This window comes from Manis pentadactyla, chromosome Y (genome assembly GCF_030020395.1).
Source record: "Manis pentadactyla isolate mManPen7 chromosome Y, mManPen7.hap1, whole genome shotgun sequence".
Taxonomy (NCBI): Eukaryota; Metazoa; Chordata; class Mammalia; order Pholidota; family Manidae; genus Manis; species Manis pentadactyla.
The window spans coordinates 24,008,028-24,032,703 of NC_080039.1; the positions used below are offsets into that span (position 1 = coordinate 24,008,028).

The 24,676-nt window shown below is 35.8% G+C and overlaps 1 protein-coding gene across 3 annotated transcripts in view; it reads right to left on the bottom strand.

Annotated features, from left to right (window-relative positions):
• Positions 1–4,144: 4,144 nt before the first annotated feature.
• Positions 4,145–24,676, bottom strand: part of LOC130682130 (probable ubiquitin carboxyl-terminal hydrolase FAF-X) — a 166,398-nt gene continuing 145,866 nt past the window's right edge. For all 3 annotated transcript variants that reach the window (XM_057496266.1, XM_057496267.1, XM_057496265.1), the window contains 13 exons: positions 23,361–23,534; positions 20,799–20,940; positions 19,213–19,951; positions 18,692–18,815; positions 17,857–18,082; positions 17,260–17,389; positions 9,681–9,866; positions 9,050–9,270; positions 8,873–8,961; positions 6,568–6,724; positions 6,230–6,445; positions 5,740–5,835; positions 4,145–4,762 (listed from right to left, as the gene is read on the bottom strand). In XM_057496266.1, the coding sequence (XP_057352249.1) occupies positions 4,622–4,762; positions 5,740–5,835; positions 6,230–6,445; positions 6,568–6,724; positions 8,873–8,961; positions 9,050–9,270; positions 9,681–9,866; positions 17,260–17,389; positions 17,857–18,082; positions 18,692–18,815; positions 19,213–19,951; positions 20,799–20,940; positions 23,361–23,534 (2,641 nt within the window). In that variant the 3' untranslated portion in view covers positions 4,145–4,621. The remainder of the gene's footprint in view (positions 4,763–5,739; positions 5,836–6,229; positions 6,446–6,567; positions 6,725–8,872; positions 8,962–9,049; positions 9,271–9,680; positions 9,867–17,259; positions 17,390–17,856; positions 18,083–18,691; positions 18,816–19,212; positions 19,952–20,798; positions 20,941–23,360; positions 23,535–24,676) is intronic.

The window sequence follows — 24,676 nt, forward strand, 5'->3', positions numbered from 1 at the left end:
ATGACATATATGACAAGCCCACAGACAGCACAACGAGCTGAAAGCTTTTCCTTTAAGAAGAGGAACAAGACAAAGATGCCCACTCCCCCCACTTCTATTCAACGTAATACTGGAGGTCCTAGCCACTGCAGTCAGACAACAAAAAGGGAGAAAAGGCATCCAGATTGGCAAGGAAGAAGTGCAATGGTCCCTTATCAGATGACATGATATTGCTCATAAAAATACTCTAAATACCTATACTCTGAAAACTACAAGACACTCTTAACAGAAGTTAAAAGAGGACACCAACAAATGGAAACATCCCATGCTCTTGTCTAGGAAGAACTAATATCGTCAAAACGGCCATCCTGCCTAAAGCAATCTACAGATTCAATGCAATGCCTATTAAAATAGCAACAGCATTCTTCAATGAACTGGAACAAATAGTTTTAAAATTTATATGAAACCACAATACATCACAAATAGACAAAGCAATCCTGAGAGGGAAGAATAAAAGCAGGAGGCATCTCACTTCCCAACTTCAAGCTCTACTTCAAAGCCACAGTAATCAAGATAATTTGGCACTGGCACAAGAACAGAACCACAGACCAGTGGAACAGATTGGAGAGTCCAGATATTAACCCAAACATATACAGTCAATTAATATATGATAAAGGAGCCATGGCCATACAAAGCAGAAATGACAGCAATTTTAACCACTGGTGTTGGCAAAACTGGACAACTACATGTAAGACAATGAAACTGGATCACTGTCTAACCCCATACACAAAAGTAAATTCGAAATGGATCCAAGACCTGAATTTAAGTCATGAAACCGTAAAACTCTTAGAAAAGAACATAGTCGAAAGACTCTTGGACATAAACACGAGCAACCTCTTCATGAACCTATCTCCCCGGGGAAGGGAAACAAAAGCAAACATGAACAAGTGGGACTATATCAAGCTGAAATGCTTCTGTACAGCAAAGTGCACCATCAATACAACAAACACTCATCCTACAGTATGGGAGAATATATTCATAACTGACAGATCCAATAAAGGATTGACATCCAAAATATAAAAAGCTCACATGCCTCAACAATCAAAGTGCAATCCAATCAAAAAATGGGCAGAGCAGCTGAACAGACAGTTCTCCAAAGAAGAAATTTAGATGGACATGAAAAGATGCTCCACATCACTAGTCATCAGAGAAATACAAATTCAAACCACAATGATATCACCTCACACTAGCAAGGATCACCACCACCCAAAAGACAAACAACAACAAATGTTGGCGAGGTTGTGGAGAAAGGGGAACCCTCCTACACTGCTGGTGGGAATGTAAACTTATTCAACCATTGTGGAATGAAGTGTGTACCTCCAAAAGCTCAAAACAGAAATATCATTAGATCCAGGAATTCCACTCGTAAAAATTTACCCTAAGAATGCAGCAGCCCAGTTTGAGAAAGACATATGCACCCCTATGTTTATTGCAGCACTATTTACAACAGCGAAGAGATGGAAGAAACCTAAGTGTCCCATCAGTAGATGAATGGATAAAGATGTTCTACACATACACAACGGAATATTATTCAGCCATAAGAAGAAAACAAATCCTACCATTTGCAACATGGATGGAGGTAGAGGGTATTATGCTCAGTGAAATAAGCCAGGCAGAGAAAGTCAAGTACCAAATGAATTTCACTCATATGTGGAGCATAAGAACAAAGCAAAATCTGAAGGAACATAACAGCAGCAGGATCACAGAACCCAAGAATGGTCTAACAGTTACCAAAGGGATAGGGACTGGGGAGGACGGGTGGGAAGGGAGGGATAAGGGGGAGTGGAGGTGGGGGAAGAAAAGGGGCATTACGACTGGCATGTATAATGTGTGGAGTGGGGCACGGGGAGGGCTGTTGCAATACAGAGAAGACAAGCAGATTCTACAGCATCTTGCTACACTGGACACTGACTGCAATGGGGTTTGTGGGGGGACTTGGTGATGGGGAGCCTAGTGAACATGTTTGTTCCTCACGTAACTATAGATTAATACCAAAAATAAAAAAAAAACTGTGGTAGGATACTAGGGGCGGTGATGGATATAATCTATGTCCTTGATGGTGATGTTTTCACAGGTGTATACTTAATCCAAAAGTCACTGACTTGAACAGTTAAGTAAATACAGCTTTTGACATATTATATCCCAATAAAATACATTTTTAATCACATGCATTAAATAAAAGTACATTTCTGTAGTAAAAAAAGAAACCCTAAATAAGAGATTGGTTATGTAGAGTAGTGATTATATACAGTGGAAAGAATACCTTCCATTTACATTTGTATTTCTACTTTTCAGTTCACATGCTGTTTGTCAAAAAAAACCCAGACTTTCTTGTCCGTTAAAATAACATCAAATTCACACAAATACAGTCAACATTTGTATATTCTGTATTTACTAATATGTCTGGTTAGTAAAATTCACTTGTAATCTCACAATCGATACTGTGTGGCCATTCACTGATGTGCACATAACAGCAAAAATTTTTACTTGCCTGGTATGAATGTTCTCAGAGAAAGCTAAGCAAGGTGAAAATGACCTACAAATATACGTATTTTTCCTAGTGAGTGCCACTTCTACTCCTTTTTTTCCTACTTCTTGTTGCATCTTTGCTATTAATGGCCCCCAAGCAAAATACTAAGTGCTGTCTAGTATTCTGAAGCATAGGAAGTCTCTGACATGCCTAATGGAGAAATTACATTTTAGATAAGCATTGACTAAGGATGAGTCAAAAGGCTGGTAGCCTTGAGTTCAATGTGGATTAATAATGGATATGAAGTAAGGTGTCTTTATACAGATACGGATATAAGACCAGTTAGTATAATAATAGGTTGATGAAAATATGATCAGAGGTTTATAGGCCCTAACCCTGCATTTCCCCTAGGAGCACTGGTTCAATTATTTGCTAACTCAGTGTGCACAATGACTTTATAGAATATAACTAATGTAAATAACAAGAACTGCCTAAAAGAATGTGCCAAAAGTATGCGTCTGTTTAATGTGGGAAATTTTTGAAGGGTCAATGCTTAGTTTTCTTTCCTCTAAATCCTTATACACATGGGAAAGGGTGAATCAGTTCTTAGTACAACAGCACAATGTATTTGAAATAATGAACTCATCATTATGCCATGGCATATTTTCAAAATAATTAATTTTAACGTGTAGTCCTTAAGAACAAAAGAATAACCAGAACCAAAAACACACCACAGGACAAAACCATTCTTAAACCAAATTCTAGTTGTGAATTAAGCAAAACAATTTCTATAAAACAAAACAGCAAAATATTAAATAGTATAGAACAGGATCTGTATTTTTCGCAGGGATCTTTTTTGCAGGGACATTTGTGTTATAAACTGGTTCCAAAATATTACACACATTCACAAGTTATCAATTCTTTTTAAATATAGTATTAACTCAAGTTTCTTGGATTTCCGAAGCAAATGTTTATTCTAAAACAGCACTTCAGAATTACACTTATGAGAAGTTTATGTTTTAAACTTCACAACAATTGAGTTTTGGAATGGAAAAGGATCTGGGACAATTCTTGCCCTCAAGCAAATTGTGACTGACTAGAAAATCAGCCAGACATCTTGGTGCAATGTTACTTCCAAACACTGGAATTCTGATGACATCCCCTTCACTGGTCTCCTGTAGAGACAAAATTTTAGAACCTTCACCTAATAAACTCTATCAGAAAGAAAACACATCAAATGTAGTCTCTTATTAAGTTCCATACATTCTGGCATAGCAAAGTTTTGCATAGTTATTTTAATATCTTAAAATTTCTATTTTTAAAACTTTCACATTTTCAAATACCATAAAAAGAATGAACTGACAAACATTGAAAATAAAGAATATCTGTAACTAAAAACTGCTTGTTTGTTACATATCTCCCCTGATTATATTTTTTTCTTCTGTAAGACATAAAAACGCTTGGCAAACAGCTCTTTTGGGGGTTAACTGCTGTCATTCAGGTAATTTTGTCCTCAGTGGCTACACAAACTTACAGCGCGACATGCTAATGTTGCCATTAGCATAACTACACATTTTAGAATGACTGAAGTAGTGACAGAATAATAGGGCAATGAAAAATACCCAGGAACAATGTTATATACCCGTTTTTCCAGCATTATCCATATTAATTCAAAGGCTACTTATTAGCATTAACAAAGCTGCTATAACTAAAAATCAACAAGATACTACTGGTATGATTGATAATGGATGGGCTCTTTTGATCCAATTGCTATGAAGATATACTGCTTGCAGAATGCAGCAGACCTAAGAAAAATTCTTGTTTGTAGCTGACTCCTAATCCAAAATTTTTTCTTGCTTAAGAGTTCACACACATTAATATACTATATACCCTTTACCATTTACATATTAGTACCAGCCATTTATTACAAAAGACTGCCCACTTTTCCTACAGGTGGCTTATATATTGACAGCAAATTTCTGAAAATAAAACAGTGAATATACTTTCTATGGTAAATGATTTTTCTAGTTTTAAATACAAGCCAGACACAGAAAAAGTCTGGACTGTAAGGCCTGAGTGTGTGGTTAAAGGAACCAGTTAAATACGGGTGTTTCACTGATCCTTTATTTGAGACAGGGATACTTCTTCATTGCCTCCTTCATAATTTTCTTGTGCTTGTTGACCAGTTTGCTGGTAGCTGTTCAAGGGATGTGCTGCAGGCCCTGTATATGGCTGACCATGCACATGATTACTCTGAGGGTGAAAGAGACCTGTAGGTTAAACTTTTCACATATCACAATCAAATAAAAAGACGTGAGCTGAAATTTGTATAAAAGCAGATATGTCTATTTCTAGGAATTTATCTTTAAAAAATACTGCTCATGCAGTAGTTAAGTAACTTAGAAGTCTATTCCTGAATTGCTACAAGTACCACTATGACAAACAATGTTTTGAGAAAAAGCTACACATGAATCTGTGAGGTTATGACAGAATATTATTTTTCCTCTCACCAAGAAAGTGTTTTGACACTGTTTTTTCACCAATGCCTCTGATAACAGAATTGGTTCCTCTAAGTGTGGTCCTTGATTAGCCCTACCAAAATCAGTGGGAAACTTGTTAGAAATGAAAAGTGTTGCACCACACTCACGCCAACTGAATAAAAAATTCTGAAGGTGGGACATAGCAACGTCTATTTCTAACAAAGCCTTTAGGTGATTCTCAGGAATACCTACTGTCTTAAAAGATCTGAATTGGTCATGTTTGTGGTTTAAACTCAGGACCATCCTCCTAAAACTTATCCCCAAAATTTTATTTGGGAATGAACATTTGATCATCTGTGTTTCTCAGCGAACCATCTATTAAAAAATCAAAAACTTAATAAAAAATACATTCTTAGTGAAAATCAGTCCTGCAGCAAAACCAATCAAGACTTCCTTAACATTTCTTTGATAGTTATGAATTTTATGTTAATGTAAAACATCACCCATTTTTATTAATTAAGGCCTGTGTAGTTGGCAGAGGAAATACCACATGGGCAGACAGAAACATGCTCTTTCAACCCAGTAACTCCTCATCATCTTGGCAAGCTATTCTAGATAACTTGTTACTACATAACATTACAACTAGTAAGTTACAAAACATTTAAGACAAATAAATGCTTTTAAGTAAAGCACAAAGAATTGGTTTAGGGGATAAAAATTAAAAACAAAAATACTCCGATTCCTATTTACCTGCTGATAGTGAGATCCAGATGAATTAGTATATAATGGGGCATCTTCTGCTGCAGAGGACTGATGCTCATCTGGGGTATCTTGGTCTTCTGGATGCTAGTTTTAAATATTTAAAAGAGATTACAAGTTTGATTATAAAAGCAACTTAAATTTATTTTTATTCTACCAGTGAGACAGTTAAAAAAAATCTAAAAAGCTGCCATGTTTAATGTTTTTTCATTTACTGTGATAAAATAACTTGCAGTTAGAGAAAAACATTTAGATTATCCTAAATATGTTCTTAGACAGTTTCACAGCAATTTCTCCAAAATATAGAGAACAGAGGAGGTTAAGCTCTGTTGATGACTTAAAAAAAATCAATCACCACTAAACACTAAAACAAACAAACTGCAACACATATTCTTTACACAGTAACATGGCCTATAAAAAATTACTTTTCTTTCTTCCATTTCTATTTGCTGTCCATTGATGGCTTTTATTTATTTTTTACCTCCTCTGGACAGAATTCACAAGCTTTTTCGAGTGTCATCCTAGCACTATGTGACCTCCGTAATAAATAAGAACGTGATGATGTTTTACTGCTTTGCACTGGAGAAGACCAATTGTTATCACTGCATTGAGGGTTGCCAGTGTACGGTATTTTTTCAAGTTCACATGCAAGCCATTCCACTGCACAGATCCACTTTCTTATAAGATCTCCATTACCCTTCAAAAGAAAATAAAACTATTCAAGCAAAAGAATTTGGAATAATTTCTGTGTTAATTTAAAATGCAAATTCCAAATTTCCATGATTCCAGTTACTACAAAACTTAAGAAAAGACTCTCACCTTTAATATTTGGTAAGCAACAGGACAACTGCTAAACAGAGCTACAACACATTTTATACACTGATACGCTCTTTTTTGATGGTGATTTTTAGAGCAATGGATTATTATAAACAATCCATCTCGATCATCTGGGATTCCTTTAAGAGCATTACAAATTCTAAAAAAGAAGAAAGAAGATATAAAAATTTGTGACAGGTAGTAAACATTTGAAGCCTACTGTGCACCGTTCAGCACACGTTTTTTTTTTGAAGTGTCGATCTAATCTAGTTAACTCTCTTAAGCTTCGGTAAACTCATTTACTTCTTGAGAAAACAAGTACAGAAATAAAAAAGCAGCCACATATCCCAGACTTATACTCAAGTTGGGAAGTTGGCTACCAGTCCGACCTGAGAATTTGAAGTCTTAACAAACTGTCATCAATCCAAAATGCTTTTGCTATAAGAATACCAATGCTGCATTGTTTTTATTGCAGTTATCTACAAGTATGTCTTATCTTCATGACTAGAGAATTGTTTTGCTTTGAATCAGATCATTTTTAAAAATTGTATCTTGGAGTGCAAAGTGAGGTTCTAGCGACTACAAAGTGATATCACTTGACAATACAAAATTAACTAGAATTCTCTTCCTTAGAATACACATATGGTGGGTAAAGCAATTTTCACTGGCAAGAGTAAAATCTGATTCATTTGCTATTGACAAATGATTGAACCTTAGTTCCAGCCACATCTCAACATAACATTTACCTTGGCAATTTAAAAATCAGTTATGGGAAAAACACAACTTTTCGCTTTGCAACAGTACCTGGAGAAAGTTATCTAAAAAAAAAAAAATCCTTTAATTTTACTGAATAGAGTATAATTGTATTCCCAATCAAAACCAAACATGTGTGTATATGCATGTGTAGGCTTGTTTGCCACAAACATGTTTATAATGTCAGTGGTTTTTCAACCTAATCATTTCAGACAAAAAAATGTAACATGTATAGGCACTGTTTATTTTGAAACACGTGTAGTATATAGATTTTTCATTCATGTTTTAAATGATAATGAAGTTGACAACTCACTATTTCTGACATAGTATCATCAGTGCAACTGCTTTCATATACCTTGTAATCAAATACTGCCTTTCCCTTCTTGTTCTGTTGCCTGTAACAGTGTCTGGCACATAGTAGATACTTTGTAAATATCTCTTAAATAATGTCTACTGAATAAAATACATGTTCATCATACAAAACATTTATTTCAAGCTTGTGCTCATAATTCCCTGTCAATTTGTACCCAAAAGCCCACCATTTCCCACATTAACCCAGTATTTATACTTTTACGATCACTTCCTTGGTAGAAAAAAGAAAACCAGGTGTGACTGATGAGTTTTAAGACATACATAAATTACACAGTAAACAACGTAAGTTTAGAAGCTCTTTAAAAAAAACAAAAGAGCTCATTAAAATATATCCCTTAAGACTTATCAAACTGTCTCATAACACTGAAATAGGTACTGAGTAATATATAGTGGTAGCTTAGAAATTTTAAATTTTAGTTTCATGGCAACTAGTTTTGGTTAATGCTATTTTGACAAAACTGATTTGTTTGAAATCTATGATGGTGAATTAGGTGACAATTTGAAAACTAATTAATTCAAGAATCTTGTATTTTCAGTCCCCCTGAAATTTAGTGATCTATCTTTTAAGCACTGTGTTCTTATACAAACTTTAGTTTTTCCTAATAACTAATGTGACAGTATGTATACATATTTGTTTCCTATATGAAACTATTTACTTCCTATATTAAACTAGTTTCATCAGTGAAACTTGCAGGCTGAATTTTAGCACAATGAACACACATAGGAGGAATTCTGGAAGGAAGTCTGAGGCCTTTTAGGAAGCTAACAGTTCTAAAAACTCATATTAACTCCCCATATACTAATAAGAGAACTAATATGCTGGGGATTATTTTTAGAAAACAGTATTACCTAGTATAACCAATTAAGAAAATGAGTGCAATGTAATCCTACAATATTAATAGAACTTAAATACTTACAAAAAAAACCAATTCATTTTCTTTAAATAAATTAAAGAAAAAAACTAGTATTAAGTATGAAACGACTAAGAGAAAAGAATAAAAAATGGACCTATATTGAGATGGGTGCAACTGCTCCTTCATTTTTATGACATCATCGTATGTTTTTAAAGGTAAAACATTTAATAGAGCTTCAAGGAGTAAGAATGTATTTTTCTACTGGCAATTCCATTCATTTCTAGAATCATAAAAAATGTACTTATTCTGGAAGCAGACAGAGTATGTACCTGAGAGTCTGCCAGGAATCCTCAATCAGTAAAATCTGCAAAAGCATATCCAAATATGGCTGAAGTTCATAGGTGTCTGAGGAGGCAACCTAAACATAGGTAAAGTATAGTTGAATTACTTATTTAAAGGAATAGTGAATCAAATTGTAGACATCTGAATGTTTATTTTCCTTTAACCTGCCAGAGAAGTTCACAGAGGACAGTAGATGAGAACTGAGGATTCTCCCAGCAGCAAAAATGAAGCAAGCTGATGGTTTCCTCTGAGTCACTACAATCTTCAATAATTTTCTTCACGTAACTTGTTCTCACAAATAAAATGTCCGCCACATTCTGCTGAATTGGCATTATAGGCTGTGATAAATTAGGGTCACCAAAAGGATTTGGAAGAGGAGGATTACCTAGAACAGATTTGTCATCAATGAAAAGCCAACTGACTTCTTTGCAAACTTACAATACTGAATTTTATTTCTAAACTGGCAAGTTAAATTAAATTTCTAAGCACAATAAAATGATCAGACAGAGTTAAGATGATAAAGACGCATAACTAAATGCTGACATTGAAGGAAAAAAACCTAGTTACGATTCTTAATGCAACCATTTCACAAATAAGGAATTTTTATCGTAGTAAATTATAAAAGGTTCTCTTTTAAACATGTGAGAAAATTAATGGTTAAGATATAATATACCCAAAGCATGGATCTTCACTGTTTTTTGTTTTTATAAATGTTCAGAATTTTAACTAAGTGCTATATAGGAAAGTAGCATTATTTTTGAACTACTGAAGAATGGATGGAACATTCCACTTTACCATTGATTGAAGACTGCATCCTTGATGAGACATTGCAACAGCGGATCAGCTGAGCTACTACTGAGTATAACTCGCCTAATTCAGCATATTGATACTTGATTGGAGGACCTGGCCCTTCATCTAAAGACACAAGCATAAAGGTAGCAGGTACATCCAATTTCAAGAGCTGTGTCTTTTCTGTCATACCTATAAAAAAAAAGGAGAAAAGTAATGTGTAGGAAAAACAGAGAAACCAAAACAATTAAAACGACAAGTGCTGCATTATTGAAAAAGTAATTAATATAGCCACATACTATTTTTATGATTAAAGCTCATCCCATTTATTTAGACTGCAGAAATACAGATGGAATGCAGAAAAAACAGAAAATACATTGACTTAGTCTAACTATGGAGTAGTGATCATGACTCTGGCATTACAATTACAGAGCCCTAAGGGAAAAGTAGCTTTTTTAGGACTGAGAGTAGGGGGCTAAGATAGCAAATCTCAACAAAGAAAGGTAAGATGATAAAAATAAACTAAATAAAATGAGAAAAATATTTTGTAAACCTGCCTCCTCCCCCACCTTCCTTCATATCAAAAAAACTTCTTGAGGAAAAAAAGCATCTAGATTGGCTGTTCCTACTTTCCTTATTTTCCCCTTCCTCATGCCCATTTAATCTGTCCCAAACTTGTTGGTTTGAAATGCAGGAACAGCTCTCACACTTAACTACCTTACTCTTCTTGAAACGCTTTAGCTTTGTATTCCCTTGCCCTCATTTTATTTCTACCTCTCTTTTGAAAACTTCTTACTTCCAATCTACAGTAATGCGTATCTTTATGCGGGTTTCAAATTTTGGATATCACACTGTTTTGTGGTCTTCTTAGATGTCCAACACTGTCAAAATTTAACCTGCTAATCTTCAAGTCACATCTTGGACTTGATAAACCTCATTAGTACAGTAGCCCTTTCATCCTTGGTGGTTACATTGTAAGACACTCAGTGGGTGCTTGAAACTGTGGATATACTGAAGAAAAAACCAAAGTGTGGCATCTGTGTGTGTGTGTGTGCGCGCGCGTATGTGTCTGTGCACACGCGCGCGCCTGTGTATAAAGTATACAGGCATATCTATGAGGAAGTTTAATTTGTAAATTAGACATAGTAAAATAACAGTAATAGGACATAACAATCGTACTGTAATAAAAGCTGTATAATATGGTCTCTCAAAGTATTTTACTGTACTCTTCATTCTCCTTTTGATATGAGATAATGAAATGCGTGTGTGATATGAAATGAAGGTGAATGATGTAGGCCCATGACATAGTGTTATGCTTCCCATTGACCTTCTGATGCTACGTCAGGAGGAGGATCAAATCACATGCTTCCCTGGCTGAGGTTGGCTTCTGGTAACTGAAATTGCAGAAAGTTTTCAAAACCACAGATAATGGGCAACCAGTGTATGCTATAGTGGTTCTCGATGCCCTCATGGTAAAGCACAGACTGTCTAACAAGACTTGCCGAGAGAGCATGATTATAGCATTTTGCGAGTCCCTTCTGCTATTTTAAGTCACAAAGTGGCCTTCAATATCCAATGACCCAGGTCTTTCCATCTACCATTTACTCTGTTTACCAACCAATTCCTATACCACCTTCTCTAACAAGCCTTTTCTTACTCTCTAAGCATAGTTCAGATATTCCTGGCTTGTATTTCACAGCACTTTGCATTTTCTGTTGCATCATGTAATACTTGTAATCCATTAATATTCTTCATACATTGCTGTATTCCCAGGACCACAAAAAGAGTTCACAAATTCTTATTTGACACTCAAAAAGTTCTATGAAGTTTTTTGTAAGGTTGGTGTTATGGCATTTCTGGCAAAAACCTACCTTGATTAGACATGTGTTATCTTTTCCTTTATCCATTACCCACTGATTGCCCAGGAATTAAAATTCATTATATATCACAGAAATATTTATATGATTGACTGTAGGGTGCTGACACATACTTCCTTGGGGGATGTCACAAGTATGGCAAATGCACTGTTTCACCTTTTTTAAAATCTAAAAAATTCTGAAACCTCAGAGAGAACCAAGATGGCGGCGTGAGTAGAGCAGCAGCAATCTCCTCCCAAAACCATATATATTTTTGAAAATACAACAAATACAACTAATCCTAAAAGAGAGACCAGAAGACACAGGACAACGGCCAGACTACATCCACACCTGCGAGAACCCAGCGCCTCGTGAAGGGGGCAAGATACAAGTTGTGGCCCGGCGGGACCCGAGCATCCCACACCTCAGCTCCCGGCGGGAGGAGGAGAGTCGGAGCGGGGAGCGAGAGGGAGCCCAGGACTGCTAAACACCCAGCCCTAGCCATCCGCACTGGAGCGCAGACACACAGTGCATGCTTCGGGTGCTGGAAACTAGGGAAACAGGACAGTTAAGGCCTGTGAGCGGGTCCCCACAGGCGGCGCACCCGGGACAAAGAAAAGCGAGTGCTTTTTGAAAGTCTTATAGGGACAGGGACCCCACAGCTGGACGGAAGCGCCCTGGGACAGCTAGTCAAGCAGCTGCGAATCCCAGGGAACTTTGGGCACCTGACCCCCTGCAGCGCAGCTCGGAGGCCCCTCACCGTGGTAAACAGCCTCCCGCCTGTTCCACCTCTGACGCGGCTCCTCCTCATTGGAGCAGCAGCCCGAGGCAGGCCATGCCCACAGCAACTGCAGGGCTAAATAAACTCCATAGATGCTTCTGATCTCAGAAGCCCCGTCTGCACACAGCTGCCCAGCACAAGCCGCTAGAGGCCACTGTTCTCCCAGGAGAGGAAGGCCTTAAACTGGCAAGAAGGGACTTTCTCTTACCCAACACACACGCCAGCTCCCCACAAATACATCTATCACCATGAAAAGGCAGAAGAAATTGATACAGACCAAGATCACAGAGGCAAACCCTGAGAAGGAGATAGACCTAACCAGTCTTCCTGAAAAAGAATTAAAAATAAAGCTCATAACCATGCTGATGGAGCTGCAGAGAAGTATGCAAGAGGTAAGGGATGAAGTCCGGAGGGAGATTACAGAAATGAAACAATCTCTGGAAGGATTTATAAGCAGAATGGAAAAGATGCAAGAGGCCATTGATGGAATAGAAACCAGAGAACAGGAATGCATAGAAGCTGACGCAGAGAGAGATAAAAGGATCTCCAGGAATGAAACAATATTAAGAGAACTGGGTGACCGATCCAAAAGGAACAATATCCGCATTATAGGGGTACCAGAAGAAGAAGAGAGAGAAAGAGATAGAAAGACTATTTGAAGAAATAATTGCTGAAAACTTCCCCAAACTGGGGAGGAAATAATCCACAAGACCATGGAAGTGTACAGAACTCCCAACAGAAAGGACCCACGGAGGACACAACACCAAGACACATAATAATTAAAATGGCAAAGATCAAAGACAAGGACAGAGTTTTAAAGGCAGTGAGAGAGAGGGAAAAGGTCACCTACAAAGGGAAACCCATCAGGCTATCATCAGACTTCTCAACAGAAACCTTACAGGCCAGAAGAGAATGGCATCATATATTTAATGCAATGAAAGAGAAGGGCCTTGAATCCAGCATGACTATCATTTAAATATGAAGGAGGGATTAAACAATTTCTGGACAAGCAAAAGTTGAGGGAATTTGCCTCCCACAAACCACCTCTACAGGGTATTTTAGAGGGACTGCTCTAGATGGGGGCACTTCAAAGACTAAACAGATGCCACCAGAGAAAATAAAATAACAGCAAAGAAAGCAGACCAACCAAATACTAACTAAAGGCAAAAAATAAAATCAACTACCCACAAAAGCAGTTAAAGGAAGCACAAAAGAGCACAGAATTAAATAACCAACATATAAAGAACGGAGAAGGAGGAATAAGAAGGGAGGAAAAACAAAGAATGACCAGACAGTGTTTAAAATACCTCAATAAGTGAGTTAAATTAGACAGTAAGATATTAAAGAAGCAAACCTTGAACCTTTGGCAGCCACGAATCTAAAGCCTATAATGGCAATAAGTACGTATCTTTCAATAATCAATTTAAATGTAAATGGTCTGAATGCACCAATCAAAAGACACAGAATAATAGAATGGATAAAAAAGCAAGACCCATCTCTATGCTGCTTACAAGAGACTCACCTCAAACCCAAAAACTATAGGAACAAAGAACGACTGAAGGAACCAAACAGCAGCAGAATCATAGAACCTAAGAATGGACTAACAGCTACCAAAGGGAAAGGGACTGGGGAGAAAGGGCAGGAAGGGAGGGATGAGGGTGGGGAAAAAGAAAGGGGACATGACGATTAGCATATATAATGTGGGGGGGCACGAGGAGGGCTGTGCAACGCAGAGAAGATAAGTAGTCATTTTACAACATCTTACTGCGCTGATGGACGGTACTGTGGTGGGGTTTGTGAGGGGGATTTGGTGGGGGGGGGACCCTGGTAAGCATAGTGCTCTTCATGTAATTGTAGATTAATGACAACAAAATTAATTAATTAAAAAAAAATTCTGAAACCTAAACCCGTATCTAGCCATAAGAATTTAAGATTAAGATGGACAATCTACACTCATTTATGGCAGTGAAAATTGGCATTAGATTATACCATGGGTCAGCTGTGAGCAGCTTAGGAAGCAGTATCTAAAATGGAAACGGAGTAAAATAGGATTTCTGTAGTCCTTAAATTTGTAGTTTTGCATAAAAAAGGATTAAAACAAGGATGTTATTTATATTTGGTTTGTGTTTCAATTATATGCTAATTCTTCGAAATTTCAAACAATACGCTAATTATTTGAATCAATTTCTCATAAAAACCTAAAAATATGTATTGCAAAACTCATATCTAGACTACACCAGAAAAATTAGGAACTCTGAATTGCTGGTACACCAACACCTAAATCACTGACATTTAAATTTATAACTCAACTATAACAAATTCATTCTTTCCCTTCTTAATAAATTAAGAATAACTTAAAACAACACTGAAAATACTACAGAATTTCTTATGTACACTTGTGGCTATCCATCCATTCATTCAACTGTGACTGAGTACCACTATGCCGACTCCTGAACACAGAAATTTGCAGTCTAGTTGGAGAGGAAGACAGTAATACCTAAAACTACCAAAATACAATGGTACACAGCATAACACAGTAACACAGTGTAACTTTTTAGGTAAGCATGTGAAACCATAGAGAAGAAATGCACCGATGCTGTGAGAAAAAGCAGGATCCTGTAATATGCTATTTTTGAAAATTAAAATTATTAACTGATAGTGTTCCCAACAGGAGAATTGAAGTGAATAATGTGTGTAATATTATCCATGATTTTATCTTAATTTTAGCAAAACACATGTACAGGCCAACTTCTTAAATGACAAGTACCAACAAGTAGGATCCTTTAATATCCTCAGATGGAGCCGAGATGGCATGAAACTCACACCATGCTCCTGGCTAGGGAGAATTAATATTGTCAAAATGGCCATCCTGCCCAAAGCAATATACAGATTCGATGCAATCCCTATCAAATTTCCAAGAGCATTCTTCAATGAACTGGAACAAATAGTTCTAAAATTCATATGGAACAACCAAAGACCCAGAAGACCCAAAGCGATCCTGAGAAGGAAGAGTAAAGGGGGGGGGATCTCGCTGCCCAACCTCAAGCCCTACTACAAGAGCACAGTAATCAAGACCATTTGGTACGGGCACAAGAACAGAGCCACAGACCAGTGGAACAGAATAGAGACTCCAAACATTAACCTAAACATATATGGTCAATTAATATTTGATAAAGGAGGCATGAACATACAATGGGGAAATGACACTCTCTTCAACAGATGGTGCTGGCAAAACTGGACAGCAATGTGTAAGAGAATGAAACTGGATCACTGTCTAACCCCATACACAAAAGTAAATTTGAAATGGACCAAAGCCTGAATGTAAGTCACGAAACCTTAAAACTCTTAGAAGAAAAGATAGGCAAAAATCTCTCAGACATAAACATGAGTGACTTCTTCATGAACGTATCTCCCCAGGCAAGGGAAACAAAAGTAAAAATGAACAAGTGGGAGCATAAGAAGCTGAAAAGCTTCTGTACAGCAAAGGACACCATCAATAGAACAAAAAGGTATCCTACAGTATGGGAGAATATATTCATAAATGACAGATCCAATAAAGGGCTGACATCCGAAATATACAAAGAGCTCACACACCTCAACAAACAAAAAGCAAATAATCCAATTAAAAAATGGGCACAGGATCTGAACAGACAGTTCTCCAAAGCAGAAGTTCAGATGGCCAACAGACACGTGAAAAGATTCTCCACATCGCTAATCATCAGAGAAATGCAAATTAAAACTGCAATGGGATATCACCTCACACAAGAAAGGATCACCACCATCCAAAAGACAAAGAACAACAAATGTTGGCAAGGTTGTGGAAATCGGGGAACCCTCCTACACTGCGGGTGGGAATGTAAATGTGTTCAACCATTGCAGAAAGCAGTATGGAGATTCCTCAAAATGCTCAAAATAGAAATACCATTTGAGCCAGGAATTCCACTTCCAGGAATTTACCCTAAGAATGCAGTACCCGATTTGAAAAAAACAGATGCACCCCTATGTTTATTGCAGCACTATTTACAATAGCCAAGTAATGGAAGCAACCTAAGTGTTCATCAGTAGGTGAATGGATGAAGAAGATGTGGTACATATATACACAATGGAACATTATTCAGCCATAAGAAAAGAAATCCTATCATTTGCAACAACATGGATGGAGCTAAAGGGTATTATGCTCGGTGAAATAAGCCCGGTGGAGAGACACTAGTACCAAACCATTTCACCCATGTGTAGAGTGTAAGAACAACAAAGAAAAACTGAAGGAACAAAACAGCAGCAGAATCACAGAACCCAAGAATGGACTAACAGTCACCAAAGGGAAAGGGACTGAGGAGGATGGGTGGGAAGGGAGGGATAAGGGTGCGGAAAAAGAAAGCGGGCACTACGATTAGCATGTTTAACTTGTGGGGGACACGGGGAGGCCTGTACAACACAGAGAAGACGAGTAGGGCTTCTGCAGCATCTTACTGTGCTGATGACAGTGACTATAATGGGCTTTGTGGCGGGGACTTGGTGAAGGGGGAAGCCTAGTAAACATAATGTTCTTCATGTAGTTGTGGATTACTGATACCAAAATAAAAATAAAAATAGCAGAATAAAAAATACACATATCTTTCCCGAGCCCTAGGAATTTTGATTCATAGGTGTGGGATGTGGCCTGGGAATCAGTAGTTTTTAAAACAGCATTAAGAGATAAAAATATGAGTAAGACAGTTTCTGAACTAAGGTTAGATCAATTATCAACAGAACAAGTACACAAAAATACTTTACTGTACAAGATGAGAAGTGCCATTAAAGAGTTATACAGAAAGTCTGAAGTGGGTTTTAAAATTTTAAGTACGGAATACTACTTCTGTCTAGAAGATATTAGATCTCATTACTTCAATTAAAATGCTTTCATCAAATATGAAATAATACAGCAAACAGAATTATGAGAAGTGCTTACCTAAACTGGCATACATTACAAACAGACTGAAATACTGCTGTAAATGATGGCCATGCTCTGAAACTTCCCTTCTCAGGAGATTTAAGACTGCCCTTAGTAAGTGGTCACTCAAGCTTAAGTTTTCACAGGCCTGTAAAAGACAAAATATTTTATTGGCAACAAGCTCATATATGTAAAGCTGCATCACTTAGACATGTCAAGAGAAAAATTATTAAATATAGTTGTCTCAGAGAGGGAATGAAGAACTGAGGATTTCACTATAGAAGCTGAATGATGTTGTTACTGCAAAAAAAAAAACCCATGTAGATAAAAAGGTAACTTGAAGATTTAAAATTAGCCATCGTAAAAATAAACCTTAACTGAACATACAATCGGAAGCCTACTATATAACTGCAAGTAACTGAATAAACAGAAGAAAGTTTCCTTATGTTTTAAGTTGCCCAATAATCATTATTCATTAATATGAAATACTTTCAATCAACTCAGTAATGCAGGCATGTATTAATTATGTTACACAAATGAATATGTTTACTTCTTTGATCTTGATAAAAAGAAACTTTATTCTTTTTGCATTATTAGTGAAAAGCTTTCAATTACCTGACTGGAAGGCCCCAGAGATGTAAAAGATGAAGGGCAAGGCCCATCTTGCAATGAAAAATGTGCAATAAATACTATAAGTTTTGCAAACGCATCCCTCACTTCGGTACTAGGGCACTCCAGAAGATATTCAGAGAAGCGATTTGGAACATTAAAAAGAACATTTTGAGCAAACCAAAAACGTACATTCTTGCAGTGATGGAGTAGAATGCACAGTGCATCATACCTAAGAGAAAAATATACGAGTATCAATTTTATTGACGTGCTTCTATTTCGATGGCTCCAGTGAACCAACAGGTTTCTATGAACCAAAAAAGATGTTCTTTACAATTAATTAGGCCTGAGACTTGGTCTAGTTCCTCAATTACAAAAATGAATAAATGAGAACTTGTGTAGGTAGATGCAAATCTATAATCAGACTCTTCCTGATTCAGTGATATTTCCTTAACAAGTATTCTGAATGACGCTGAAAATAGTTGTGAAATCAAGGTATTCTAATGTCCCCATCATTTTTACAATCAGAACCTTAACCTGAATAGTGTAACTATTTTTTTTAAATCTCTATTAAATACAGAATTCCATCTACAAAGATTAAAGCATAATGCTTTCATGATAAAATACACAAAAAATGAAATGGAAACAGGAGTCAATTTCTGAATATTAAAAGCACATCAAGCAATTGTATTTTGATTTTTCTCTCAACATTCCTACTAAGATTTTTATTCTATATTGGAAATTTGAAAAAGGATTCCAACAATAGGGAAAAGTAAAGCACCACAGTAATGAACCACACCAACTCTTAAGTTTAATATGAATAAAATGAATAGCTATATACCAATCACTGGCAGGGCCACGGACTATTTTCTTTGTGTGAAATCCAGTGGTGAAGAGGAATTTAGCTGCAAGTTGAATACTAGTCATACTTATTTCTTCTGCTTCAGGCAACAAGTGATCTTGTCCTTAAACACAGCACACATATACAAACAAATTTTTGTTTAAAAATGCTCCATGTTTAAAACAACTTAGCTAAAATTTTGTACTTATCTTAGCACTTCACCAGATCATATTTCAAAGCAATGCTTCTGTAACAAAAATAACTATTACAAATAAAAGCTCTTTTACATTTGTAGATACTGACAGACACAATTCAAAGGTATGGCAGCTTAAATATTTGACTCTGAAGTAATGAACTGAACATGCTCACATATTCAAGATGAAAATGAGACTAATGATTTTATGGGAAAAAAGGTACAAGGAAAGAGAAAAATATTAAACACATATTGAAACCCGGCAAGAAATCCTAAAAGTGAAATAAAAAGTATCCTTTACTAGTAAGAAGCTAAATGCCAGACTTACCTGGAGCAGGGCTTAAGTAAATACCATTACATGTAAGTAGTTTTTTCATAAACTGAAAATACTCTACAGTGTACTGCATTTGGTTATGCATGAATTGCACATTTTCTTTCCATACACTTCTCCCAATGGCTGGTGACATAATCTGATGGGATCTTGTGAGCTCTGATATATATCTTATCATTTCATCATCTTGGTCTATTGTGTCCATTCGTTCATAAAAAAGTATATAAGCATTCCACCACCTTTGCTGCTGCAGGTATGACACGCACTTCGTCATACGATCAAATACTTGTCTCACATATTCTCCACCAAAGCACTCATTTTTCATTTCTTCATCATCATCCATTTTACACTCTGTTACATCTCCATCATCAAATTTATACCAGCGATTTCTCTCATCTTTATCATTCCTTTGAATGATGTAAGAATAATAATGTCCAACACTTGCTTGACCACTGTGCACAAGCACACCCACTAGTCTGTATTTTGCGCTTACTGCTGTCTCACTTTCAGACTGCACGTCCTGTTTTATCAATTGACTGTCTGGGTTTACATTATCTCTTTCCAGCTTTGCAACACCTGGTACTGTGTAAGGTTCCATATCCAGTTCTCGTGGAAATTCAAAATAATCATTGAATTTAACTGGACAGTCTCTTTCCCAGTCATAGCCAAATCGTTTCAATTGGATAGCAAGAACAGGAGGTAATTTTTTAATTAGCAAGCGCTTTACTGTATCAACCTACAAAGAAACAAGGAATATACATGCATGTTTTCATAATTCAAATAATAACTAAACAACAGAATTTAAAACTTCACCATCTATCTACATTTACAAATAGATGACTAAATGATGATGAACACAAAGCCACCTGTCACAGTGACTTATTCAAAACATTTATACTAAAACTAAAAATACCTAGTCTCTCATTTGCTGAGAACTACAAAAATTATGTGACACAGAAACCAATTAGCACCTGGTTCCTTAATGTTACTATCTGTCCGATGCATACTGCTGTTGGATCATGTTACATTTTTGATGTTTTACCTTTACGACAATGAATAGGATCTGCTATGAGCAACTGAAGAAATACCGGGAAAGACATTTATTATTTATCATACCTGTATATTCAAAGACATGTTATGGACTGATCCTACAAACTGGTTAAGTTGCTCTATAAAATTAGTTGGCTGGGTCTAAAAATCAGACCTGGGTTTAAAGCTTAAGTGGGTGTGAAAATGTTATGTAACCAAATAAAATCATGTCAGTTCTTTTAAAGTTCAAGAGTAACCTGAAGAACGAAAGGGGAAACTACTAATACCAACTCTTCAGGTTTGAGTTCACTGGTAATTTTGACTTCTAAAATTAATCGTTCAATTGAAATGGTTTTTCTTGACAACTGGCAGCATTTATAGTATTGTTTCTCTGATAAATCTTTAAATCATTTATCGCTTTGAGTACCTCCCTGCTACCACCATTAACAAAGCATAGATAGAGCAGAAGTAAAATTTGAGGTTAATACAACTTGACATTTTTTAGTTCTTTCAAATACAATCATATTTATTTAAAAAAACTATACAATACCCACTTTTTTATCACATTTTTCACATCGATATGCATTTGCACCTTCTAATAAATCTCCTTTGATATACTGTTCCAAAGAATCAAGCAGGTTTTGGTGATTTCTAATGTCTACATTCAGAGTTGTAAAAGATTCTTCACATTCATATCTAAAGATACGTAAAACAATCAAATGGATTTATTCCTTAAGTTTCTAAACATTATCTTTAGTTGCAAACATTGCTAAAAATGTTTGCAGTATTTACTACGTCTCAAATTGGATATTTACTATGTCGTAAGTTTACAGTTATCTTTTACTGAACACTTTGTTCTGGACAATGTATTCGATTCTTTGCACACACTATCGTTCAGTCATCTTCATTAAAACCTGTTAAGAGATACATATCTATCCCTATCAAAAAAGACAGGCAAACTGGGCGGGAGTGGGAAGAAGGTGCCAAAGACTAATTTAGTATAGTTTACAAGGCAGAGTAGTGATTTGAAGACAGCCTTGTCTGGTCTCATTATGTAAGTTCTTTATATTCTCTCATACTGTTATCTGTGTGGGTAGTAATTTGTGACAAAGTTAAGGATTTATCAAATTTAAAAAAGAAGAGACTATTCATGAAGTGAGTTTTTAATTGTTCCTGCATTTCTCTAATAGATAATGCAATAGCAGCTAGTATTCATGGCATTTATATGCCAGATTCTAACCTACTGTACACATTCAAAAATCCGACCAACATTTGCTTCTAGTGTTGTGTTCTGGAGTCGCAACCATTGGAAGAGAAAAGTAATGTGAAATAGACAGTCAACATCCCATATTGAGGTGATTTTTTATAATGGGGATTTTGAAAAACTTCTGATGGCACATGCTAATAAACTCAGAAAATGGGAGGTAGAGAATACAATACAGTCTCACTCATTAAATTCATGTATCAAAAAAATATACCAAGTGCCTACTGTGTATAAAACGTAAGGGATATTACATGTTTGACATAGCACTTCCCATTTATAAAGATTTATAGTATGTAACCTAGATTACAAACATTGTAATTCAGAAAGAGAAAAAGAAAAAAGTATACTAATAGAACTATTTTTGAATGGCATATTATACATACTGTTACTATGACAGAAACCAGCCCAGAGGAGGAAAAAGAAGTCTTAAAAGATAAATGGGATTGACGGTTTCTTCTATAAAACTTAAAGGGTGCTCTAGAAAAACACATCAATGCTCTGTTACATTAAAAAACATGGGAATCTTGTATAATCCTAAAGTAAGAAAAGTTTAGCTGGAAGTGTATGTAATTTATAGTTTGAGTATTTTCACTTAGCAGAGTAAAGCAATAAAATTTAGAAGTAATTTGACAATTGAATAAAAAACTGACTACTAATAGGATAAGGGGACAAAGAGTTGGATAGTTTTTATTGTCCACCTAATGCAAAATATCTTTCGTAAGGACCAAAAGTTGGTCAAATTAGGTGAGTGAGTCTCCCATCTTCCAAATGAATGCTAACTAACATGATAAAGAATTTTCATTTATGTAGTATTATTTTTCCCAAAATCATTTCTACATCTTCAAAAGAACTCGCTCTTCCACTCACACCCAACTAATGTCTATAAAGTAAAAAGGATGACTCAACATTACTTCTACTGGGTTGTAGAAGACACCATACTTTTGTGGTTATTTTCATGAGAAGGATTTCAAAACATTGTATGAACATAACAAGTGCCAAAGTAAAACTTCTACACAATACAAGTGTCTGTCCACCAATGAACTCTGTGAACGGGACTCTTATAACTGAGTTACATGTATTTATTTATTTATTTTTATTTTTATTTATTTTATTTATTTATTTATTTTCATTAGGAATGATTAGTGAACCGATTTCTCTATTACTTTGTTTAACAATAAAACTTCTACACAATAAAAGTGTCTGTCCACCAATGAACTCTGTGAAAGGGACTCTTATTACTGAGTTACATTTATTTATTTATTTAATTTATTTATTTTTTATTAGCAATGATTAGTGAACCGAATTCTCTATTTACTCCAAAACACAGAATGTCTTCTCAACTCTTGCTAAATTTTTTGATGCAAACATATCCAACCATCTCAAGAATGACAAGAATACATAGAAATTTTTTGTAATTTAAAAAGTTGACTTTTAAATTGCTACCAGAAATTATGCTCCAGACATGCCAGTTATTTTCTACACATACTGTATTTAAGATATTTCAATTATAGTTTTAATATAACACAACAGGGAAATATAGTTATAAGTAATAACTGCAGATTTATGGAAAATGCTATGTTATACACTAGGATATGACAAGGCAAAGAAGAACATATGATAAAGTAGTTAAAAAGTCAATAAACCTCCTTAGAAAACAGAAGCAAATGTTACTGAAAAGGAAGAAACAAAGAACAGAGTGCTAAAAATTAAAACACAGAGATGTAATTCATTCACAGTCCTAGGCAGTTAGTGATAATTGCCACAGCCTGCTTTCATACAGTTAAGAACTAGTAAAAATTTTATTAAAGACTACACTAAAAAGCACATACTAAAAATGTTAATTAGCACTTACCTATGTGGACAGCCTTGGCAAATCTTCTGATCAGCAAAGGAACCTCCTAGGACTTGACTTAACATAGCTGGATGTCCTAAAGCTTTTAAAGCTTCATCTAAACTATCCACCAAACAATGAAGAAACTCTACGGCATCATATTGTTCACGTAGATTAATAAGTTTACCCCAAAGCCTAAGAAGAAGACGGAATAAAACAGCATTTTACATCCCCAGAATATTCACATTTTACTTTTCATTAACAATGAAAATGACAATGATATAAACAGAGTGATTTTTTTCAAATTGAGAGAGACAGGTACATCTGATTCTAGAGTGAGTGGATTTGAAACTTAGGCCAACCAATACTGAAAAACAATACCACGTGTGTGTACACAAAATGAAAATGAGTGCTGCTAAAAAAAACCCGGTCATACTGGATGGTATTAGTAACATTTTATATTTTATGTTCATGTTTAATATTTACAGAATACAAGAATAGAACTAGAACTATATTTTTAGCAAAAGACATAGCAAAATGTTGAGTTTACTAAGGTTTATTGACTGTGTGTGCATAATGTGCCTTCATAATCCTAAAACCTGCTTATTAAAAAAATTAACTTACAATTTACATACAGTAACATTCAATCTTTTTGGAGCACAGTATGTGATCTAGTATGTCACTTTCACCAAATGAAGACAGTTGTATAATGGTCACTACAAGGAAGACGCCAAACCATATATCTCAGTTCATCCTGCCAAATTTACTATACCATGTCAGTAGTCAGAGCATTCCGTATTCTTTAATTTCTTAAAACCAACTGTTTTTTAAACCTTTACAGTATCCAGTCAAAATAGTGCTTTCAAAGATATTTAACTTAGTTCTTCCAGTTTTTCTTGTACGAGTGATTGCATCTCTTTTCCCACCACACTTATCTGAAAAATAACTTTACTTAGAGAGAGCTATAGTACCACATAATAACTAAATTTTCTTCCAGGTTTGGAGGATTTGAAATATTTATAGTAAGGAAATCGCTCTCCTTTTGAAACCTGCGTAAACTTCTTGGGGGTGCTAGTCATAAACGTGAAGATGATGAGAGCTACTGGATCCGAAGGCTAACGTGAAAAGTAGCAACCTGATTTCCCCCATCCCTACCCCAGCAGAACTAGCCCTTCATGGTCTAAGTCATCGATGACTCCTGAAAACAACAGTGGCTTCTTGTTTAAAATGGAACTGTACCTGCTAGAATAATGTGGCAAGAAAAAATTGCTTTGTTTTTCTTATTAGCCATCCACACTGTAGTAATGGGGCTTCCTGAAGTGATTACTGGAAGACTT